Source organism: Anguilla rostrata, chromosome 19 (assembly GCF_018555375.3).
Source record: "Anguilla rostrata isolate EN2019 chromosome 19, ASM1855537v3, whole genome shotgun sequence".
In the NCBI taxonomy this organism is placed as follows: domain Eukaryota; kingdom Metazoa; phylum Chordata; class Actinopteri; order Anguilliformes; family Anguillidae; genus Anguilla; species Anguilla rostrata.
Window position 1 is genome coordinate 14,392,753 of NC_057951.1, and position 19,258 is coordinate 14,412,010.

General features: G+C 48.2%; 2 protein-coding genes across 2 annotated transcripts; one reads left to right on the forward strand and one right to left on the reverse strand.

Annotated features, from left to right (window-relative positions):
- Positions 1-538: 538 nt before the first annotated feature.
- On the reverse strand, positions 539-4,411 carry LOC135246128 (uncharacterized). The gene is made up of 4 exons (XM_064319674.1): positions 4,284-4,411; positions 3,923-3,980; positions 2,603-2,802; positions 539-2,012 (listed from the first exon to the last, which is right to left on the reverse strand). The coding sequence occupies exons 1-4, from the start codon at positions 4,409-4,411 to the stop codon at positions 1,562-1,564; spliced, it is 837 nt and encodes a 278-aa protein (XP_064175744.1). The 3' UTR covers positions 539-1,561.
- On the forward strand, positions 4,342-14,524 carry LOC135246125 (ataxin-7-like protein 1). The gene is made up of 11 exons (XM_064319672.1): positions 4,342-4,498; positions 5,040-5,108; positions 8,775-8,879; positions 9,343-9,520; positions 9,604-9,968; positions 10,372-10,454; positions 10,729-10,955; positions 11,053-11,212; positions 11,446-11,567; positions 11,643-12,405; positions 12,730-14,524. The coding sequence occupies exons 1-11, from the start codon at positions 4,402-4,404 to the stop codon at positions 12,745-12,747; spliced, it is 2,187 nt and encodes a 728-aa protein (XP_064175742.1). The 5' UTR covers positions 4,342-4,401; the 3' UTR covers positions 12,748-14,524.
- Positions 14,525-19,258: the final 4,734 nt, after the last annotated feature.

Below are 19,258 nucleotides of genomic sequence, written 5' to 3' on the forward strand. Positions count from 1 at the left end.
AAGCAGGAGGAAACGACATCATTAACTGATGGAATTGAAGACCCGCGCTGGAATTCCAGGACCGAGGTTGGGAATCACTGATCTGGGTGAATGCTAGTCACCGGTTTACTGCTGAACACACATTTGTCTTCGAAGCATTTGCCGTTTTTTTTCTTCCCCCCTTGTGCGTTTCAAGTCCGCTAACTCGTACAACAGCTTTGAGCAAGGGACCATGAGAAAGCTATTCTGCCCAAACAGCAGGAGACCGGAGCAGGGACAGAATCGCAGCACTAGACGCACAGGCTTGCCCACGAAACGGCAAGAACTCAATCAAATTCCACTGTGACCTTAATCCACGTTTTATGCTAGTTTTATGCATTTTGGAGCGCATACACGCATTTCTTCCACATTGAACACTGTTTTTATACCAGTATTTTTTCGGAAGTACAGTAATTGCTTCTCTTTGGAAAATAAACATTCCCTGATCTAGTTAACTCATTTGCTCGTTATTTTCAACCTGCTCTTTCCAGAGCAGAAATAAACCACAATGACTGGAGGCTTAAAACGGGCTCATTTATTTCACTGCCACATGCATGCAGCCTCCCTTCGTAACACATACAAGTGTATTTATAACACAAAAAAGTAGTAACTTTGACAAAAATGTGCTGAAAGAAACATAAAAGTATCACAGAAAAGTGTGTTAGATGTTACCACATCCTTTTTGAGTGTTGTTCCAAACTATAAATCATCCCAGTTGTTTTGGTGGCGGATCAAAGGGCAGTTCTTTAAAAAAAAAAAAAATGTTTTCAACTGTTGATCTATATTTGTAACCTTCTTCTACGTGTCCCCAGCGAAAGCCTGGTGTTTAATAGCCAGTTTACAGATATATTAGTGTTCGCAGAAATCATTTTACGGCTTCTGTGGCAGGTCCTTTCAGTGGTGTCAAATAGCCGCTTATTCTTGCGCATTGACCGCATGCACTGATGTAGCGTTCAATAGATTAGGATAGGGTGTATGAAATTGACAGCGATTCTGTAGCCTAGCCTGCAAATGACAGTCAAGCAAGCTTATCTTTATGTTCCTCTAGTGTCTTATCTTTATTTGCAACGATTCAACTCAATAGAATGCTATCGTGTCTTGTATTGCTTTTTTTTTTTTTTTTCAGGTAACAGCGGTTGTTGCGTTTGGAAACTGCCGTGGATGCGTTGGGAGAAATGCAGTGATGCTGCTCTGCAGCGGTAGCAAGAACGAAACGGTGGACGCTGCTTTTGCCTACCCATTCAGCCGAATGAGCAGACTGTTCGCCTATATTTCTCATTGTTAGACGTTACATTATAGCCTATCATTCTGCTGCATTCTCATAGGCAACTAGCAAAGTTGTAATGTACTTTCGCTCTCATACTGTAGAACTGACATAGTATTACATACTTATTGCAATGTCATTAAGGAACCTTTGTGTGACGGAACCTGCAACTATCTCCAGAAAGCTCTGCTGCCCCCACTGGTTAAAACCGGTACTTCTGGTCGAGGAAGGGGTGCCGATTTGTTGAGATCAGAAGGATAACGTGCCGATTGGCCGAATTTAGGAGAGAATGTCAGGTGCTGATTGGCTGGCCTTGAGAGCATGGTAGGTGACCATTTGCCGAACTTTGGAGGACAAGAGAGGCGGAACCTCGGTAGTTAGGAGGATGAGAGGCGCAGAGACGCGCTCGGCTGAGTCTCTGTCGCTGAGACGCTCCTCGGGCCGAGCGTTCCTGGGCCATTTGCGTGGGCCTGCTGTGTCCAGGGTGGCGGATCTGCACTGGCGGTAGGCCACCTGCCCGCTGGGCCCGGGCTCCTCCAGGTCCGGTCTGGACTGAGGCGCGCGCTGCCGCTGGAGCGTGGGAGCCGACTGCGCGCTCTCGGGGTAAGCCGTTATGATCTGCACCAGCTTGGTCGCGTGGTCCTGATCCGTTCTGATCCTGAACGAGTACTTGGGTCGACCATTTTGACTATCGGATCCAGATCTGACGACCACAATCTCAGTCAGTCTGCTACAAAGGGTCAAGGACAGACGGAGAGGTCAGAGCATCTGAAGGTACCTTAATGTCGACAGACAGTCAGAACGTGTGCATGCCTCTGCGTGCTCTGTTCGGTTTCGTCACTGATAAAATACCAAACGGCACCACCTGCTGGAACGCAGTGGAAAGTTCACATTTTGTAGGCCATCTCTTTAACATTTACAGCGCTTCTCTGGCATTTAACCTATGCCCTCAGATTGCTGTTGGGTCATTTCACCTTTCATTAGAGATCCCTTCATTAGATTAGATTAGATTATAATTTATTGTCATATTTCTCTTAAATTTGTCTTGTGTCACAAGCCGTACACCTTTTCACACAGAGGAACAGGAACACACTGATACACATTTGATTAATAATAGATCATTATAAAATGCACACAGGTGCCCATCTAACCCATCTTAAATGCATTGGCCCACACTGCACCTGCCCACAGTCCACTGGCACAGTTACATTGCGTCTCCCCAGCCCACGGTGCTTCCCCATGTTCCCTGTGCTGCCCGCGGGAAAGTGCATGAAGGAGAGCTGAACATGGCCACTCCAGCGGCTGTGCGTTTGGACTTACTGCATTAAGAGCCTCTTGGCCTGGCGCCGCCGGTGGATGCAGCAGAAGACCGAAACAGCCAGAAATACTACGACCAGCACCACTGCGATGATGATGAAGATGTCCGAGCGAAGAAATTCAAAAATTTTCCTGAAGCGGTAATTGGCGGTGATCTGAGGCTCCGAGTCGCCCATGGTCCAGGCCCCGCCCCCAAACGCGACCTGCAGGAAGGGACAGTGCTAAAGCTCAACTCCAGCACAACAGTCAAACACGATCACCACACTGACTGCAGCGTCAAATGCAAATGAGGGAAGACATTTCAATAGAAACAATTTGTGTTTATGTAAATAATTATGAGGATGAGTATATTCATTTGCGCTTTTATCTTTCTGAAATGTCGGGGAGCAGATGCTAAATGGATGTGAGATTTAAAATAACCAAAAATGGCTAATGCCGCGGGTGCTATCAGTGACTCACAGATGTAAACAAATCATGATTTGCTGAGCAAAATAATTTTCAGTGATTGACAAATTCATTGTCACTCCATCTATTACGAGGTTCATAAAAACTAACTCTGACCACCAGTGAACTGTGATAAACTAATAATAATAACAACAACAATAATAATAATAATAATAATAATAATAATAAATTATTCATATTTTACAAACTGAAAATGGCAATCCTGATCAGTACTAACATAAGAGGCCGGTTCTTATTACACACCTATTTTATGCTAAGGTTGACAGCTTTTTGGCTGGACCGCACAGCGGAGCCTGCCCTACAAACGCGAATGTCTGTGACTGAGTGATGAAGTTACACCATTGGTCGGCCGGATCACGTGTGTTAAGTCCAGCCATATACTAGGTTTCCTAGTCTTGTTAAGTAATAATAAATTATCATAAGGCTACATGTTTATTAATTCATCTGGGACCGTCAAAAACACTGCAGCACCTTCGCCTACCTGTGATTGCTCAAGCTCTTTGTCTCCGTTTTCTCTGCTCTTACAATAACTGGAAGAAAGCTTATGCTCTTGAAGATAACAGACAATTAACGAAGAGCCAACATAAATAACCGGATTTTTTTGTTACGCAACAGGTAGTCCCCTGTATGACAAATTACAACGTAATAGTGTTTACCAGAGCGAATGGCTTGGCTAGGTAGCTAGGTTAACCCAGGGTCGGATAAATGGTTTCTGATACCTGGGCAAATAGATTATTTTTGAATCACCAAGTTCGTCACAAAACTGATAATACTATTCCCTAGCCAGCTAGATCGTTACATTATGTGGGAAAAGTTTAAACATTTGTTTGACAAATAGTACTCTTGAAAGCATCTTACCTGGTTGAAAATGAATAAGCTAATTCCTAAAGCAGCTTCTGGTGTCTTATATGTGATTCTAAAAAGATAAATTACAATGATATCATGAAGTGATGGACATTTGTGGAATAAAAATAAATTTCTTGTGGAAATTACTCTTGGCTAGACTAGGCGGGAAAACTTCCGTCATACGTTTACAGTTAGCAAAAGCTATAGCAGAACATTCCCACAACTTGTACTCGTTTACAAAACATGCTTTGTAAAATTACTATCCGAAGATGAACGATGTTTAAGTACGTTATAACTTAGTCTACATGTATTATGATATCTTTACTGATGCTCTCAGATGTGAACAGTTAACTTCTTGAACTTCATTACGCACCCTCGCTCACCATTCGTGTCGTCAGGCATCGGGTGAAAACGGAATTTACCGAAGGTGACGTCAGACGCTTCGCAAGTCCTGTGCGCTAGCTGCGAAGAGGCAACAAGACGGAAGCGCAATGGCGACATTGGATCGAAAAGTACCCAGTCCGAATACGTTCCTGTACAAACCGTGGTCTGCTTTCATCGAAGCCGTTAAATTACAGAACTCTGACAGTAAGATCATGGCACGATATTTCTCGTGTTTGAGTTCGAGTTTTCACTTATGGATAGAGTTGTTAAACTGAGAATGAACGGCTATCGCTGACTAACTAGCTAGCTAGCTGCTGTAGCTAGATGGTGTTCTGTCCGTGCATTTCTGTGCTAAATTAGCCTAGCTGTTTGTGAATGGCTTGTTTGTCTGCTGCGTAAACAGATAAATTATTTTAAGTACAAAACAAATTGAGTTGTTCGGGTATATTGTTTCCGTAAACGGTAAAAGTGTCACCGTGCTGTCACTGTGATTAATGTCTTAGCTGCTGCTGTCAGAGGCAGTATCTCGCTAGCTGGTTAAAGCTAGCTTGCTAGCGAAGAGTTTGGGTTGGCTAGCTTGTTGGATGTATTTCTCTGACATACGGGCTAGGTTGAACAACTCGTTTCTAACGGGCATCATAGCCAGGTGGCTGACCAGGAGCAAATGCCATTGGTGATTTCATTTGCAATTTCGAGCTGGAAAGCAGAGCTGACGTAACGTTAGTGGCTTCGCTGTGTCCTACAGTTGCACATGTTGAAGATACGGGGAAGGATATCGGGAACGGCAGGGACGCGAGGAAACTCAACAGAGAGGGTAAGTCTTGCTCAAAAGTGCGCGCACACTTCATCGGAGCTGTCCGTCTGCTCATCCAGCTGTTCGCACCTGCGTGGTGGAAATGGGTGTGACAACAGACCGAACTTAAACACGCCGAAAAAGCTTCGCGCTTCAGTTCAAGAATCGTGCACTATGCAGGGGGCGGTAGCTGAGCACGGGGACGTCCTTGACCAATTCCTACCTGCAAGGGGTGGGGGGGGGTTTCTTCGGATGGCGTGGGCGAAACTATTTTTATACCATTTTAATCTGTCTGGGTTTTGTCTCATCTGGTGTTCATTCGTATAAACGGCCGGCCCTGCAAAACAACCCAACTGTTGACATTTTCATCCTTAATATCATATACTGTATTATATGTTGGGCTGATATTCCCTATGTTTAGGGTTTCATTTTGAATAAATACATCTTAATTTTCTGTGAGATGCAAAGCAGAGGAGGTGTTTGGATAGAAATGTCTGCTTTTTGAGACCCATGCTGTGCTGCCAGTGGTTGCAGGTCTATGCTCGCTTCTCTAGGGGCAGCTTCATCACTTCCAGGAGCAGCTTTTAAAAAGGACTGTCTCAAAATCTGCTGTGCCATCAATTTATCCACCGGGTTAAAAAAATGCAGCACAACTGCAATCCTGTCATAAGAAATAAATAACATCTTTCAGAGGCCTGTCATAGTTGTTACACGCCTCTCCGTTATGCTAATACTGGCCGCGATTTGAATGATAATTACATTGACACTTTTAAAATAATAAAACTGAACCTGCCAGTCCAGAATCCCTGTCGGTTGCCACTCTACTGTCAGTAATGCAAATGAGTCTGGTAACATCGCTCTGGTCTTTGCAGACTTTTGAGAACGCACACCCATATTTACACGCAGCGCTTAGGCCACCTCCGTGTCAACTCCGTTTCTGTTTCACGCGGTAAAGGCGCTAGGGAACCGGGCCGGCCGTCTGCTGGATACGGGCTTTACCGGTCACTTAAGACTTCAGTTCCAGTCTCACCGTTCCTCTGGAGCTCAGCTTCAAATACAGAGCACATTGGCTTTCAGTAACTGGCTGGATGGCCAATGGCACATGACATTACACATAACAGCCACTTTGCAGATGCTACGGTGGAGAACATCAGTGTTAGTCTCAGGAATACAGACATACCGGTTCACCAAGAAGGCAAATAGACCCATCTATAATCACTAAATGCAATGTTAACCTAAAACGAAGAGCAATTTGTATTGTAACTAAAGAATGTACTACTGGACCGATAGCCTGTCTTTACACTGCTGTTCATATGAATCACACTCAGCTTCAGTACTGTGCAGGAGTTTCATCTGAATCACACTCAGCTTCAGTACTGTGCAGGAGTTTCATCTGAATCACACTCAGCTTCAGCTCCTGTGCAGGAGTTTCAACTGAACCACACTCAGCTTCAGTACTGGGCAGGAGTTTCATCTGAATCACACTCAGCTTCAGTACTGTGCAGGAGTTTTATCTGAACCACACTCAGCTTCAGTACTGTGCAGGAGTTTAATCTGAATCACACTCAGCTTCAGCTCCTGTGCAGGAGTCTCATCTGAACCACACTCAGCTTCAGTACTGTGCAGGAGTTTCATCTGAACCACACTCAGCTTCAGCTCCTGTGCAGGAGTTTCATCTGAATCACACTCAGCTTCAGTACTGTGCAGGTGTTTAATCTGAATCACACTCAGCTTCAGTACTGTGCAGGAGTTTAATCTGAATCACACTCAGCTTCAGCTCCTGTGCAGGAGTTTAATCTGAACCACACTCAGCTTCAGTACTGTGCAGGAGTTTAATCCGAACGACACTCAGCTTCAGCTCCTGTGCAGGAGTTTCATCTGAACCACACTCAGCTTCAGTACTGTGCAGGAGTTTCATCTGAACCACACTCAGCTTCAGTACTGTGCAGGAGTTGCATCTGAACCACACTCAGCTTCAGTACTGTGCAGGAGTTTCATCCGAACCACACTCAGGTTCAGTACTGTGCAGGAGTTTCATCTGAATCACACTCAGCTTCAGTACTGTGCAGGAGTTTCATCTGAATCACACTCAGCTTCAGTACTGTGCAGGAGTTTCATCTGAATCACACTCAGCTTCAGTACTGTGCAGGAGTTTCATCCGAACCACACTCAGGTTCAGTACTGTGCAGGAGTTTCATCCGAAAGCAGCTTTACTTGCTGGGTCTGACGTTGCAGAGCGTAGAAATGAAGTCTGTAACGGTGTCACACTAAAGGCCTGTTATCTCCCCCAGACAAGAAGTGCTCATTAGTCATTGGCTAGAATGAGCCTGCTCAGATTTGGCAGACGGTAATGCGTTGATGAACAAAAATGATCTTGGTCCAAGTCGTGAAATGGATTTAGTGAGGTTTTTTTTGTGCTACTTGGGGATGGATGGTAGCTCCCAGCTTGCGCACACACGCTCACATCCAGGCCGTGTCCAGGTAGCCGCTGTGAGTCGCGCTGAGGACGAGGACGCCTGCTGAACAGGTGAACGGCTCCAGGTGTGATCACAGGCAGAGCCATTTAAAGGGCTGGAGTGTGTCTGCTGTCTTTACAGCCCGACTGGTTTAACAGAAATGAGCGGAGTCAGAGTCACTGCTGACAGACCCAGAGGACATGGATACACTTTCCTGACCTCGAGCTTAAAGGAATAACTCTGATCTCGGATGTGATTAACGTGCTGTAGAGAATCGCATGGTGAGATTGCAGCTGTTGCAGGCATCGCAACGTGATGCACTCATTTCCTTAGTGAGTAGTGCAAACGCTCATTTATTACAGGCATGGTGATATTCACTACAGAAACATCCAAACATTTGAAACGACTGCCTTCCTGGTAGTGCGGAATGAATGAATTTATGATTGTTTTAGTTGTTAAAAGTTGGCGGAGAGTCTTTTGGCATGCGTTCGGCCCAGAGAACTGCACACTGTGCATATTGTGTTTGGCAGACAGGCAGGAAGCTGAGCTCCAGCGTTTGTAATTTATGTGCTTGTTTTTTACGCTCGCATGGCATGGGGAGGCTGCTCGTGGCCGGTTAGGAGTAAGCGGAGTGAATCTGTCTGTAACTTGGCCCGACGAGTCGCACTTTGACCAAAGCAGTTTTAATTAATCTGGTTTCATTTGATAGGCTAATATCTGTTGGGGCTGCAGCCTGATTGTATGATTGTGTTTTGATGGAATTTCTCCCTCCCACACACACACACACACACACACACACAGACAGTATACACGCACACTCACAGTTTTAGTTGTATTTTAGGCATATGTGGCAGTCTCATTGTGAGGTACTTCCTGTTCAGAAGGTATGAAGGTGTTTCTTCACCTGGAGGGAGAGGTTCAGTGAGGAGATGGGAGGTCTGGGGAGAGAGAGACTGGCCCTGACGTCTCTTATTCTCTCTCAGGGTGCATTCTGGTGCGTGGGGCATTGTGCAGAATTTGGGGATTGGCTAAGCTGAAGTGCTTCACTGTGGCAAAATTCTGGGAGGAATCAGCGTTAGCTTGCTGATTGGTTGGAAGTAAAAGTACCACGCAGCAGGCCCACTGGAGCCAGGCTGTGCTCACCTGTGCGTAGCTGTGCTCACCTGTGCATACCTGTGTTCCCCTGTGCTGCGCAGTGTGCCTGAGCCCCCTCCTCTCCTCTCCCCTGCAGATATGCACCTGTATGGACAGTACCCTGCGTATGATGAGCTGTGTCTTGTTGTGTGCAATATCTGCAGCCAGGTGGTAAAACCTCAGGGCTTCCTGTCTCACTACGGTAAGGCCCTTTCTTCCTTTCTCTCTTCCTTTCTTTCTGTGACGTGTTTAATGTGATGTGGAGGTTGTAGTCCCTGACTGAAGTTGTGTGCGTAACGGGCTTTAGGTGCAGCATGTGACCAGTGTTCGGCACTTTCACACACGTCCGATGGTCCACCACTGTTAAGATCATTTAAGATCCTTTTACTGTCCTGTTATCTGGTGTTGTCTTTTTCTTGTCTCTTGTAAGCTTTTATAGGCGCAGTTGTGGTTTAACTGTGTGCCGTCACTTAGAGCAGGCTGTGTTTATAACTTTGGGAAGTACAGTTCGGTATTAGTGGGTGTTTGTCTCCCTCTTGTGGACCTGTTTGCAAACACAGTGTGATTTTCACAGAGACGTTGGGCTCCAGGTTTGTGGGCATTTGTGAGCGCTTACGTGTGTGTGTTTGTGTGTGCGTGCGCGCGTGTGTGTGTGTGTCTTTCAGAGAGGAGACACGCCCCCTCCTGTGACTCCAGGCCCCCCCTGACTCAGAGGCCCAAGGTGTCACACAGCAGCCCCCCCCAGCCCCGGCCCTTCCGACCCCCCCGGGACAACCAGCACACCCCCTTCAGCAGGGCGCCCCACACTGTGTACCCCCCGAAAGGGGCTCGCACCAAGCCATGGTGGGTAGAGCCTGGAGACCTGCTTCTGCTCCATCACACCGCTTTCAGAAGAGGCTCTTATCTTCCCACTTTCCCCTCTCCAGTGTCTCTGTGCCGGTGGTGAGCCTGGAGAAGATGTCGTGTTTGGGCAGGGTAGAGGGGCCTCATGTCCGGATCAGCTACCCCTCGTCCTCTTCATCCTCCTCTTCCTCGCCCGCCGCGTCGGTCCGGCCCCCTCACAAGCCCCAGGAGCGCGTCCTGAACGGCAGGGGTCCCTCAGCGCCCAGCCCCTCCCCCTCTACACTGGACAAGAGACCCTCCCCCTCCCCATCCCCCACCGCTCTGGACAGAAGGCCCACGCCCTCCCCTTCCTCCTCATTGGACAGGCCGTCCACGGCCCCGCCCCCTCTGCTGGACAGGAAGCACCAAAACGGCACTAAGGGCACCAAGCCATATAAGAGGGTGTCAGGTGAGACATGCCAGGGGGCGGGGCGGGGCGGGGCGGGGCGAGTGGTGATGTCATTGCATTCTGTGCCGGTCTGGTGCGTTGTTTGGAAGCGTCTGTGTTCTGTCAGTCGGTGCGCGGTTTGGAAGCGCCTGTGTTCTGTCAGTTGGTGCGCGGTTTGGAAGCGCCTGTGTTCTGTCAGTCGGTGCGCGGTTTGGAAGCGTCTGTGTTCTGTCAGTCGGTGCGTTGTTTGGAAGCGTCTGTGTTCTGTCAGTCGGTGCGTTGTTTGGAAGCGCCTGTGTTCTGTCAGTCGGTGCGCGGTTTTAAGCAGTTTAAGAGTTTGAATGTTTGATTGGCATGTCCTGCAGTTTGAAGCTGACTGAATGGAATGCCCTTGAATTGGTGTTTTTGTTTCTGCCTTTTAAAGGAAGAGTGTTTGATCCCAACAAGCACTGCGGCGTCCTGGACCCAGAGAGCAAGAAACCTTGCACACGCTCGCTCACATGCAAGGTAAGCTGGCCTGGGCTCTGATTGGCTCTCGGAATCTTCTTTGTGCAGCACCTGACATTGTCTGAATGAGATGTTGATACGTTTAATATTCTAGCCTTTATTTGGAAATGGATTTCATTCAACAACTTCCCTCATAGGTCATCACATATTGCTTTTTGTGTGTGTGCATGTACCTGTGCGTACGTGTGTGTGTGCGTGCGTGCGTGCGTGTGTGTGTGTGTGTGTATGTGCGTGTGCGTGCGTGCGTGCGTGCGTGTGTGTGTGTGTGTGACAGACCCACTCTCTGACCCATCGGAGGGCGGTCCCGGGACGGGGGAAGCAGTTTGACTCCCTGCTGGCGGAGCACAAGGGGCGGCACCTCAGGGAGCAGCAGGGAAGCCACGCCCACCCCAGCCGGCCCGCCCAATCACACGAGCCCACCAGCAGCACCTCGACAGACTGCCAGGACGGCAGGACCACATCTTTACTGAAAAGCAGACTGGCCACTGCGCACATACCCAGGTAGGCCACGCCCACGCGTGATGTCACAGCGGAGCTGAGCGCTCTGTGTTCCGTCGGAGGCAGGTTTGCCTCAGCGGGGTTTGCTGTGTGTCTGCAGGCCCCCGGGGGGGTGGAGCAGTGTGGGACCCCCCCCTGACAGCGCCCCACCGTGCCCCGCTGCAGGGGGGGGAGACCGGCTGTCCGGCGAGGAGGGCGAGGGGGAGACCCCTGAGGATTTGGACTGTCCCTACTCCTCTCATCACCCTCGGCCCATGGCGGTACGTCTGGCACACACACAGACACACACACACACACACAGACACACACACACACACACACACACACTCCACACCAGGGTCCTGAAACTTACTGCTTCCTGGATACCAGAGCCTTTATGAAGATCTATAACACTCTCATATCCCTTCAGTAGTAGCAGGGTGTGTGTAGAGCCGGATGTGGCCCCTGTGATCGCTCTGTCCCAGGCTGTAACGGCTCCTGTGCCCTCCCGCAGTGCTGTGCGTTCGGCAGCCGGCTGATGGGCCGGGGCTGCTTTGTGTTCGAGCGGCGGTGGGACCGGGTTCGAGTGGCGCTGCGCTGCATGGTGGAGAAGCACGTCAACGCTCAGATGTGGAGGTGAGATCCGCCGCTCTGCGCCGCCTGGGAGGGGCCCGCGCCCGCGTCGCTGATGTCATTTCCTGTGTGTTGCAGGAAGATCCCCCTGGCCGCCGAAAGCCGTACGCCTTACCCCGGGTCCCAGCCTGCCCCGCACCCCCTGGCCCCGCCCGGCTCCGCCTCCCTGCCCCCCCCTCTCCTGCCCTCCCCCGCCCTCGCCAGCCCGACCAACAGCGTCTCCATGGTCACCTACTCCACGGCCTTCCCCCATGTGGGCGGGGGTGGGGGCGTGTTCAGCATTGTTGACTCCGCCTCCCTCCTGCCCCCTGTCCCGGCGCTGGCCCCTCTGTTCCCCTCCCAGAGCCGGGCCCCCCGCTCCAGGCCCAGCAAGCCCCCAAAAGCCTGCGAGCCCCTCTCGCGAGGAGGGGGAGGGGCTGCAGGCGGGACCACGGGAGGGGGCGGAGCTTTGGGTGGGACCACGGGAGGGGGCGGGGCTGTGGGTGGGGTCACGGGCAGCAAGAAGAGGAAGTCGCCGCTCTCCTCCTCCTCCTCCTCCTACACGGGACCCCCCAGGGGGAACTTCCACAGTGCCACACCCCCACCCAACTCCCACCAGTCCAGCCCCACGCTCAGCAGCAACGGGACCTCCCCTCTCTGTGCCAAAACCCCGCCCCCTGGCCCCGGCCTGCCCCGGCCACTCCCCTTCTCCGGGGACCACGCCCTCTTCGCTCGGGCCGACGGGAGGAAGCGCAAGAGCTCCAGCCCTGTCGGGCGACCCGGCAAGACGCCTAAACCCGCCGCCCTCAGCAGCCTGTACAGGCCCCCCGGCCCCGAGCCCCACCCCGCCCTCCCCCGACAGGTGAGAGCGCCGCACACCTGCCCCCACACACAGAGCAGCACAGCCCTGCCCAACACTGACTGATGCAGCAGCTTAAAACAAGTTCCTCAGTGTGTAAAACACCTGATATGCCAACCGGCCTCGCCTGTCTGTAAGTGTTCAGACTGTCTAAGTGTTCAGTCTGTCTGTAAGTGTTCAGGGAGTCTGTAAGTGTTCAGGGAGTTTGTAAGTGTTCTGGGAGTTTGTAAGTGTTCAGTCTGTAAGTGTTCAGGGAGTCTGTAAGTGTTCAGTCTGTAAGTGTTCAGGGAGTCTGTGTTCACTGTCCCATCTCTGTTTCTGGTTCAGCCAAAGGTACATCACTGAGGGAGGGGCGTGCGGCGACCTGGATGCAGAGCTGTTTCTGGTTCAGCCAAAGGTACCTCACTGAGGGAGGGGCGTGCGGGCCCTCACCCTAAACCTAACCCTGGATGCAGAGCTGTTTCTGTGCCCGGGGGGACAGGCGGTCAGGCGACCGTGCGGACGTAAGGTTGATGTCACGGCGTAATGACATCACCGCGCGGAGCAGCGGTGCAGCCTCCAACCGAGACCCTGCTCTACTCACACACGCACTTTGGGGTTTTGGGGTGACTGGGGGGACCCCACTTTGGGAAGCACAGTGTTATTGGGATCCCTCAGACTGGAGATAATCACCATTGATGCTTCACAGACCTGGAAAGGAAACAGGAAACAGGAAAACAGGCTCATTTTAGCTTTAGTTTGGTTAAAAACGCCATTTAATTTGCATGGATTTGGGACATATTTTACTGACATTAATGGATGCGCCTGTGCCCCATTGCGTTTGGAAAGGGGTAGGCTGGGGCTCATCTCTGACACGGGAGCTTGGCAGTTACTCTGCATTTCCAGCAATCTGAAGGACCTGCAGACTCCTCCCCCTCAGCCTGTGGATCAGACACAGCCCTGCCCCCTGCAGGTCAGTGTGAAAAGTGCACTTACTCCCAGCTCACCCCTCCAGCATGCTGGGATGGGCTCCAGAGTGCAGCCAGGAACTTTTAAACTTCGGTTTGGGGAAATATATTTTACCGGCGCTGTTCTCCGGCAAATGTGTGTTTTAATATAAGAAGTGGAAGAAGTCAGGTATTTCATGGGTGTGGGTTTTGAGCACCTTCAGGCGTACAAAGCTTGCATCCCAAATGTACAATTTCATAGTGTACTTTTAGTTTGATTATTTGTCATTTCTTTTAATATTGTTCTATCTGACCCAATAATGCTACAGTCCTTTAGCAGAATTATATTTGTATTTCCCTTTTAAAGTTCAAAGTATTATTATAGTATTTCAATTGTTGAAAAAAGGTGTACAAATTTGTACTATTTTTATATTTATTTTTATTTTCTCAGAACTGAAAGATTTTACGACTTTTTTAAAACCCTCCTTGGTCACATGAAATTTATGAAATTAATGAGATTTATGGAAACTGTATGTCAAACTCCATAAGGAGCGTGGCATTAATTTGCTCACAGCTTTTTATTTATTTATTTTCTCTTATGTCCACATCTAAAGTTGTGAGAATCATTTTTCTGAAACTTGGTTCATCTGAAGAACGCTGTCTTCTTTGCCTCCCATCTCCTGTCTGTTCAAAACGAGACCCCGTCCCGCTGTAGGCAAGACCCCGTCCCGCTGTAGGAAGCCATTTTAGGTGGAATTGACATACCATGCTCTCAACTCAAACAATTTGAACCAATCGTAAGGAGGGTCAGAATCAGCAGCACTTAAAAAAAGGTACCAGGGGCTTGCCTTTTAAAAAAAAAAAAAAAAGAAAAGAGTGGTATTTCTCCCCTATACTTACTGAAGAGCATCGTTTATCGTTTAATGTGTCGTCTTAAGGCAAGCTTGGGACTGATAACTAATTAAAGTTTTCCGAAGGGGCTCGGCTCTCAGACTTGAACCCCGGGGATTGTGGGTATGGTAACTGTGGTAACGGCCCGAGTGCATATCTGTCCATTATGAGCTAAAGAGCCAAACTGATCCCAGAACAGTGCTGGTGCACGGAGGCACTGTGTGAGTGAGGCCTGTGCAGGCAGACCCCTCATAGGGCCTCTTTGCTTCATCTCTACTTTCATTACTGTGTGTTAAAATATGTTTTTTTTTTACCATCATCTAAAGCCAGTAGCTCTCTGTGTCACCTGACACGTCCCAGATTGTCCCAGATCTCTGGGCAGGAACCCATTCTCACGTCTTTGTTCAGGTAAATGTCACATGACTGCGCATTCAGGGTTCACTGAGCGTGTTCAGGACCCTGGGGCAGAAGCGTTCAGGGTCGTGTTCAGGGTCGTGGAGCAGAGTGTCCAGGGGTGTTAAATCGGCTTGTTGCTGGGTGCTGGCGTCAAAACTGCACACTGACAGAACCATGGGATTATGGGATGCCTTACTTTTGTATCCACTGTAAATACAGCTGACCAAACACAGGAAGCGCTTTCTGAGGGGGTGTCATGCGTTGCTCATACCCAATGAAGTGCAGGAAAAAAGGAAAATTTTTTTTTTTGTTTGTTTGTTTGTTTCTTTCTTTTTATAGACTTTCTAAATTATTAGCGCTCGTCCTGTTGACCCGAGCCATTTTCAGCCAGGAAAAGGAAAACGTGTTTTCAGATCTGACTAAATTCGCGGGGTTGTAGCTGTTGCACGACTGCGAGTTAGTCCCCCCCCCGTCTGCCCCCCGGACCTGAGGGGGCTTATGAGCCTGAGCAAATCAAAGCCGGCTTGTGTGTGTCCTCATTCTCTCAGTTTCCCTTTTCCCTGTAAAGACGCTCGGGGGAAGCTGAGAAAGCCGGACTGTCCCCACTGACCCCAGATCAGTGCTGGGCCCAGTAGCACCTCGTTCACCGTGACCTGGGCTGATCCTGGATCAGTGGGAGCCGCAGTGAGGGGACACAGTGGGGGCGGGTGGGGTTAGAGGGGATATCAGGGACAGCGGGAGGAAGAAGCAGGCAGATGAGGTTGGAGGAGCTGTGTGTCCTACACTGACACCTCTGCACAGGTGGGGGGGAGGCTGTTTGTTTTGTATCTGCAGCTTTGTAAATAAAATAATTTATATGTTTGTAAGAAATGACGGCTCTGTCTCTTCATTTAATGGTGTGCAGTGTTTCCAAATTTGGTTATGTTGGTTATTATCATGGTACATTCTGCATAATTCACATTTCTACAGCTGGGGTTGTACACCATTTGCTTGCCAACTTTCTATTGCCTGACCGAACATATCCCCATCACGGCTGGTGAAAGGTGGGCTCCCTTTTTTAGAGCTCTCCGTTCAGTGCTTGTGGGATGTACGGTTGCCCAGGTAAGACCGGAGTTGGAGTTTCAGGAGGTTTTGCCATTGCCGGAGACTTCGTAACATAGCAACCGATGTAAACAATCCAGAGTATTAAACCGGAAATGGCGACTCCGCGGGAGCAAGAAGCAGCCAGCTATCTGGAAAAACACAAAATCCCAGATCTCATGAACAATTTAACGAGTATGCTGTTTTTCCATAGACCTGGTGAGTAGTTCATATTTACATTGTTTCTACATCCGATCTAGCCAGCGATACTTCCGTTATCTGCTTGCAAGGCTACTAACGTTAGTTATCGACTAGGAGCGTCGCTGTCAGGGATAGAAATATAGCCTAAAGTTGGCATTTGTGAAACGATTTTTGGTTTTCTTGGGTTATAGACTACATGTTAGCGAGTTACTTTGCTAGCTTGCTAATATTATCTGTAGTGTCATGTTTATGTAGACTAGCAATACTTGCTTAGACAGTTAATTCGTAAATGTAGCTAACATTAAGCCATCATGTTCAGCGGTAGTTGGTACGTTAGTGTTCTTCTTCAGGAAATGTTAATTTTGTGTTTGTAAGTGGATGTGCATTCATGCAAGCTAACGTTGATAATACAACTTGTCCTCTGTGATCTTACAGAAAACCCACGCGAGTTTCTGATCATGCAGCTCGAGCTTCTGAAAGCGTCCAGACTTCGACCACTGGACTGCCCTTGCCTTATCGACGAGTCCAATTTAGACGCAGTCTTCGGGATACTGGATCCAGTGAAGCAGGGACACATCACTCTAGCTCAGTACAAGATGGGTAAGGTGCTTCAGTATCTACGGTTAACGTGTTTGGATTAAACGCCACCTGGAATAACGTTTTCTTTTCTGCAGCCTTGACGACATTGGGTATTAAGGATTTCGACGAGTGTCCTGAAGGTGCAGATTTAAACCGAATATCTCAGGAAACGTTTAAAAAACAGGCGTAAGTACCCGACCACCAATACTTCCAGTTGTATATTGATAGAGGCTGTATACACCAACACCAGAACAGCATATTTCAGTAGTGAGGATATTATATAACACGACGGCAAAGGATGCACGTGTTTATTTCAGTGATAATCCTGACCACACTGCTGAATTACAATTCTGGAATTATTAAAAAAAGTTATAAAATTCAAATAAATTGAATTAAACACAAGAACTAAGTGTCTCTTTTCTTTTTACAGGAAGGATGGACTCTTAGAAGGCTCCGCAACATTTAAAAAGTGATTTATAATATTTTTATATAATGTTTATATCTGGTTCACAAGAGTTTTGTGGCAGTGCAGTGAATGAGCTTATTTGGCAGATTGTAAAATTTTATATTTTAACTGTTAAGGATGTCCCTGTGGAAGCCCTGCTGGCTGGTTAGCCTCTGTGTACCAAATGAGGGTCTGTAGCTGTGGCTGTTAGTGGTGCCTGTGCAGGCTTGTTACATTCACATGCATTGTCTTTTTTTTGGGGGGGGGGTGGGGGGGATTAAGGCAGGGCTGACTGGTGTGGGTGAGTTTATCTGACAAATAGTCTTCGCTTTCCCGTTCTGTCTGCTATTGTTTGGCCTCCAGACCCTCCTGCAGCCAGTTTGGCCCAAATTCCCGTCAGTCACTGCAAGTTCAGTCATTTACTTCATTGTAATTTCAGCAAGTGCAACCTCTTTTCTTCCCTCTCGCACAGCTACCGGCTAATTCGCATTGGTGTGTAAGAATGCAGATGAAAGGTTGAGTTTGTCTGAATTTGCACATTAAAATGTGGTTCTGCTATGAGCTGCAATGCAGGCCTTTTGTCTGATTTGTTCCGCTCCGGTGCAGAAGCACCTTTCTGTGTGTTTGAATGTCCCCTCTGACTCAGACTCGTGCTACAGGTGGTGCAGAGCTCTCCGCTCGCTGTGGGTTTTAGGGATGCTGAACAGGAGGAGGAGGAGTCGGCGTGTGGAAAAAGAGGCCGTAATTGACTGCCAAGCAAAGCGGCATTTAGCAGCTGCTGTCGCTCCCGCACGTCCCCCCCCCCCCCCCAGCTGCTAAACGCAGCAGCAAAACTGCTCCAGAGAAGACGGGACGCTTGAGAGAACCGCTAACAATGAGGGAGAGAGCGACGGATGCAGGGAGAGAGGGATGAGCTGGGAAAAGAAGAATGAGAGTCCAGAATCCCTGCCATGCGTCCTGCACCAGCTGAGCCTTTGAGTGGAGTGTGTGTATAAGTGTGTGTGTGGGTGTGAGAGTGTGTGTGTGTGTATACACGTGTGCGTGTGTGCATGTGCGGGTGCATGCATGCATGTGTGCAAGTGTTCATATTTAGTATTCTTCTTAGCTTTGTGTTTTTTATTGTCTCAGATGAAGTAGCGGGCCCATTGCTCTCACACAGGGGTTACAGTCACAGCAGAGTCATGTCCAGCTCCATTTCCTCATACCAAACCAGAAATTAAAATTAAATTAAATTCAGTATCTTTATTGCTTTTTCACCAATTTGTTGTGTGTTAAAAGAGGAACAAGTTCACATCACACAGACACAGGGAACATCACAAATTAGAAACATAAAAAAATATAACTTTACGAGACCCAATGGTGTTAAAGAAATTGCAGTAAGACATCAGATTATGATCATAGGAAGGGTTTTTACTTCAGCGGCTGCCCACACTGGTCCTGGAGAGCCACAGAGTCTGCTGGGTGTTTGGTGTCACCTTAAAATCACTGACCAGTTCCGACCCAAGAAACAAGGTGATGTGTTTTAACTGTGATAAACTGTGTTAAGTGGTAAATGAAGAGCTGAGTAACTGAACACCAGCAGACCTGGCTGTGCTCTGTTACTGGAGAGAACCGCTTTCGATGGCCATTTTAAAGGCTTACCTGTGCTTTTGTATGGAGGTCTTACGGGAATTCAGCGCAGGAGCTGCATATTTTAATCGACGGTTATTGTTGTGATTATAGTCGCGGATAATGGTGTCTGTTTGAATGCAGCGTTTCTACGGCACCCAAGAGGGTAGAGCGCAATTTGCACTTCATAAATATTCAACAAAGCATTTCTGGATAGTCAGCGTCCGCTGTCACCAAGTAAAACTGTCTGAAATTGTTTATTTTATTTTATTATTATTATTATTATTATTATTTTTTAAACTATAGTCATATTTAAAATAATTTATGTTGCAAGGTATTGAATAAGGTAGGTATTGGTACACATGGCATTTATGTGTATGTATGTATATATTACCTTTAGTTTTCGAATTAACATGCTCTATGAACTATTTCACACCTGGAAAGTTTTTGTAATTTAATTGGAGGCCACACCCCCACAAAGCCTTGTACAAGCTGAAGATGCCACCAACCGTCCTGACTCTCAATGTGATCATTAAAGTCTTTTTTCATGCGTTCCCTCATAAACTGACCCAAATCTCAAACTTTCTGTCTTAATCTGGGCGCATAATCATCCAAAATAAATAAATAAATAAATAACCTAACGTTAGTTTCTGCCACGAAGAAATAATTCTGGAATAATAATTAGTTCACTGGACGAAAGAATTCTGCGAGGACGGTAAGCACGCTCTCG

Excerpts from the sequence above, each read along its gene's own strand:
- LOC135246125 (XM_064319672.1), top strand. The coding sequence starts at position 4,402 with ATGGCGACATTGGATCGAAAAGTACCCAGTCCGAATACGTTCCTGTAC. Across the intron at positions 10,455-10,728 it reads CACGCTCGCTCACATGCAAG|ACCCACTCTCTGACCCATCG; the intron begins GTAAGCTGGCCT and ends TGTGTGTGACAG. Across the intron at positions 11,213-11,445 it reads ATCACCCTCGGCCCATGGCG|TGCTGTGCGTTCGGCAGCCG; the intron begins GTACGTCTGGCA and ends GCCCTCCCGCAG.
- LOC135246128 (XM_064319674.1), bottom strand. The coding sequence starts at position 4,411 with ATGTCGCCATTGCGCTTCCGTCTTGTTGCCTCTTCGCAGCTAGCGCAC. Across the intron at positions 3,981-4,283 it reads GACACGAATGGTGAGCGAGG|AATCACATATAAGACACCAG; the intron begins GTGCGTAATGAA and ends TTATCTTTTTAG. Across the intron at positions 2,013-2,602 it reads GCCAAGAGGCTCTTAATGCA|CAGACTGACTGAGATTGTGG; the intron begins GTAAGTCCAAAC and ends GACCCTTTGTAG.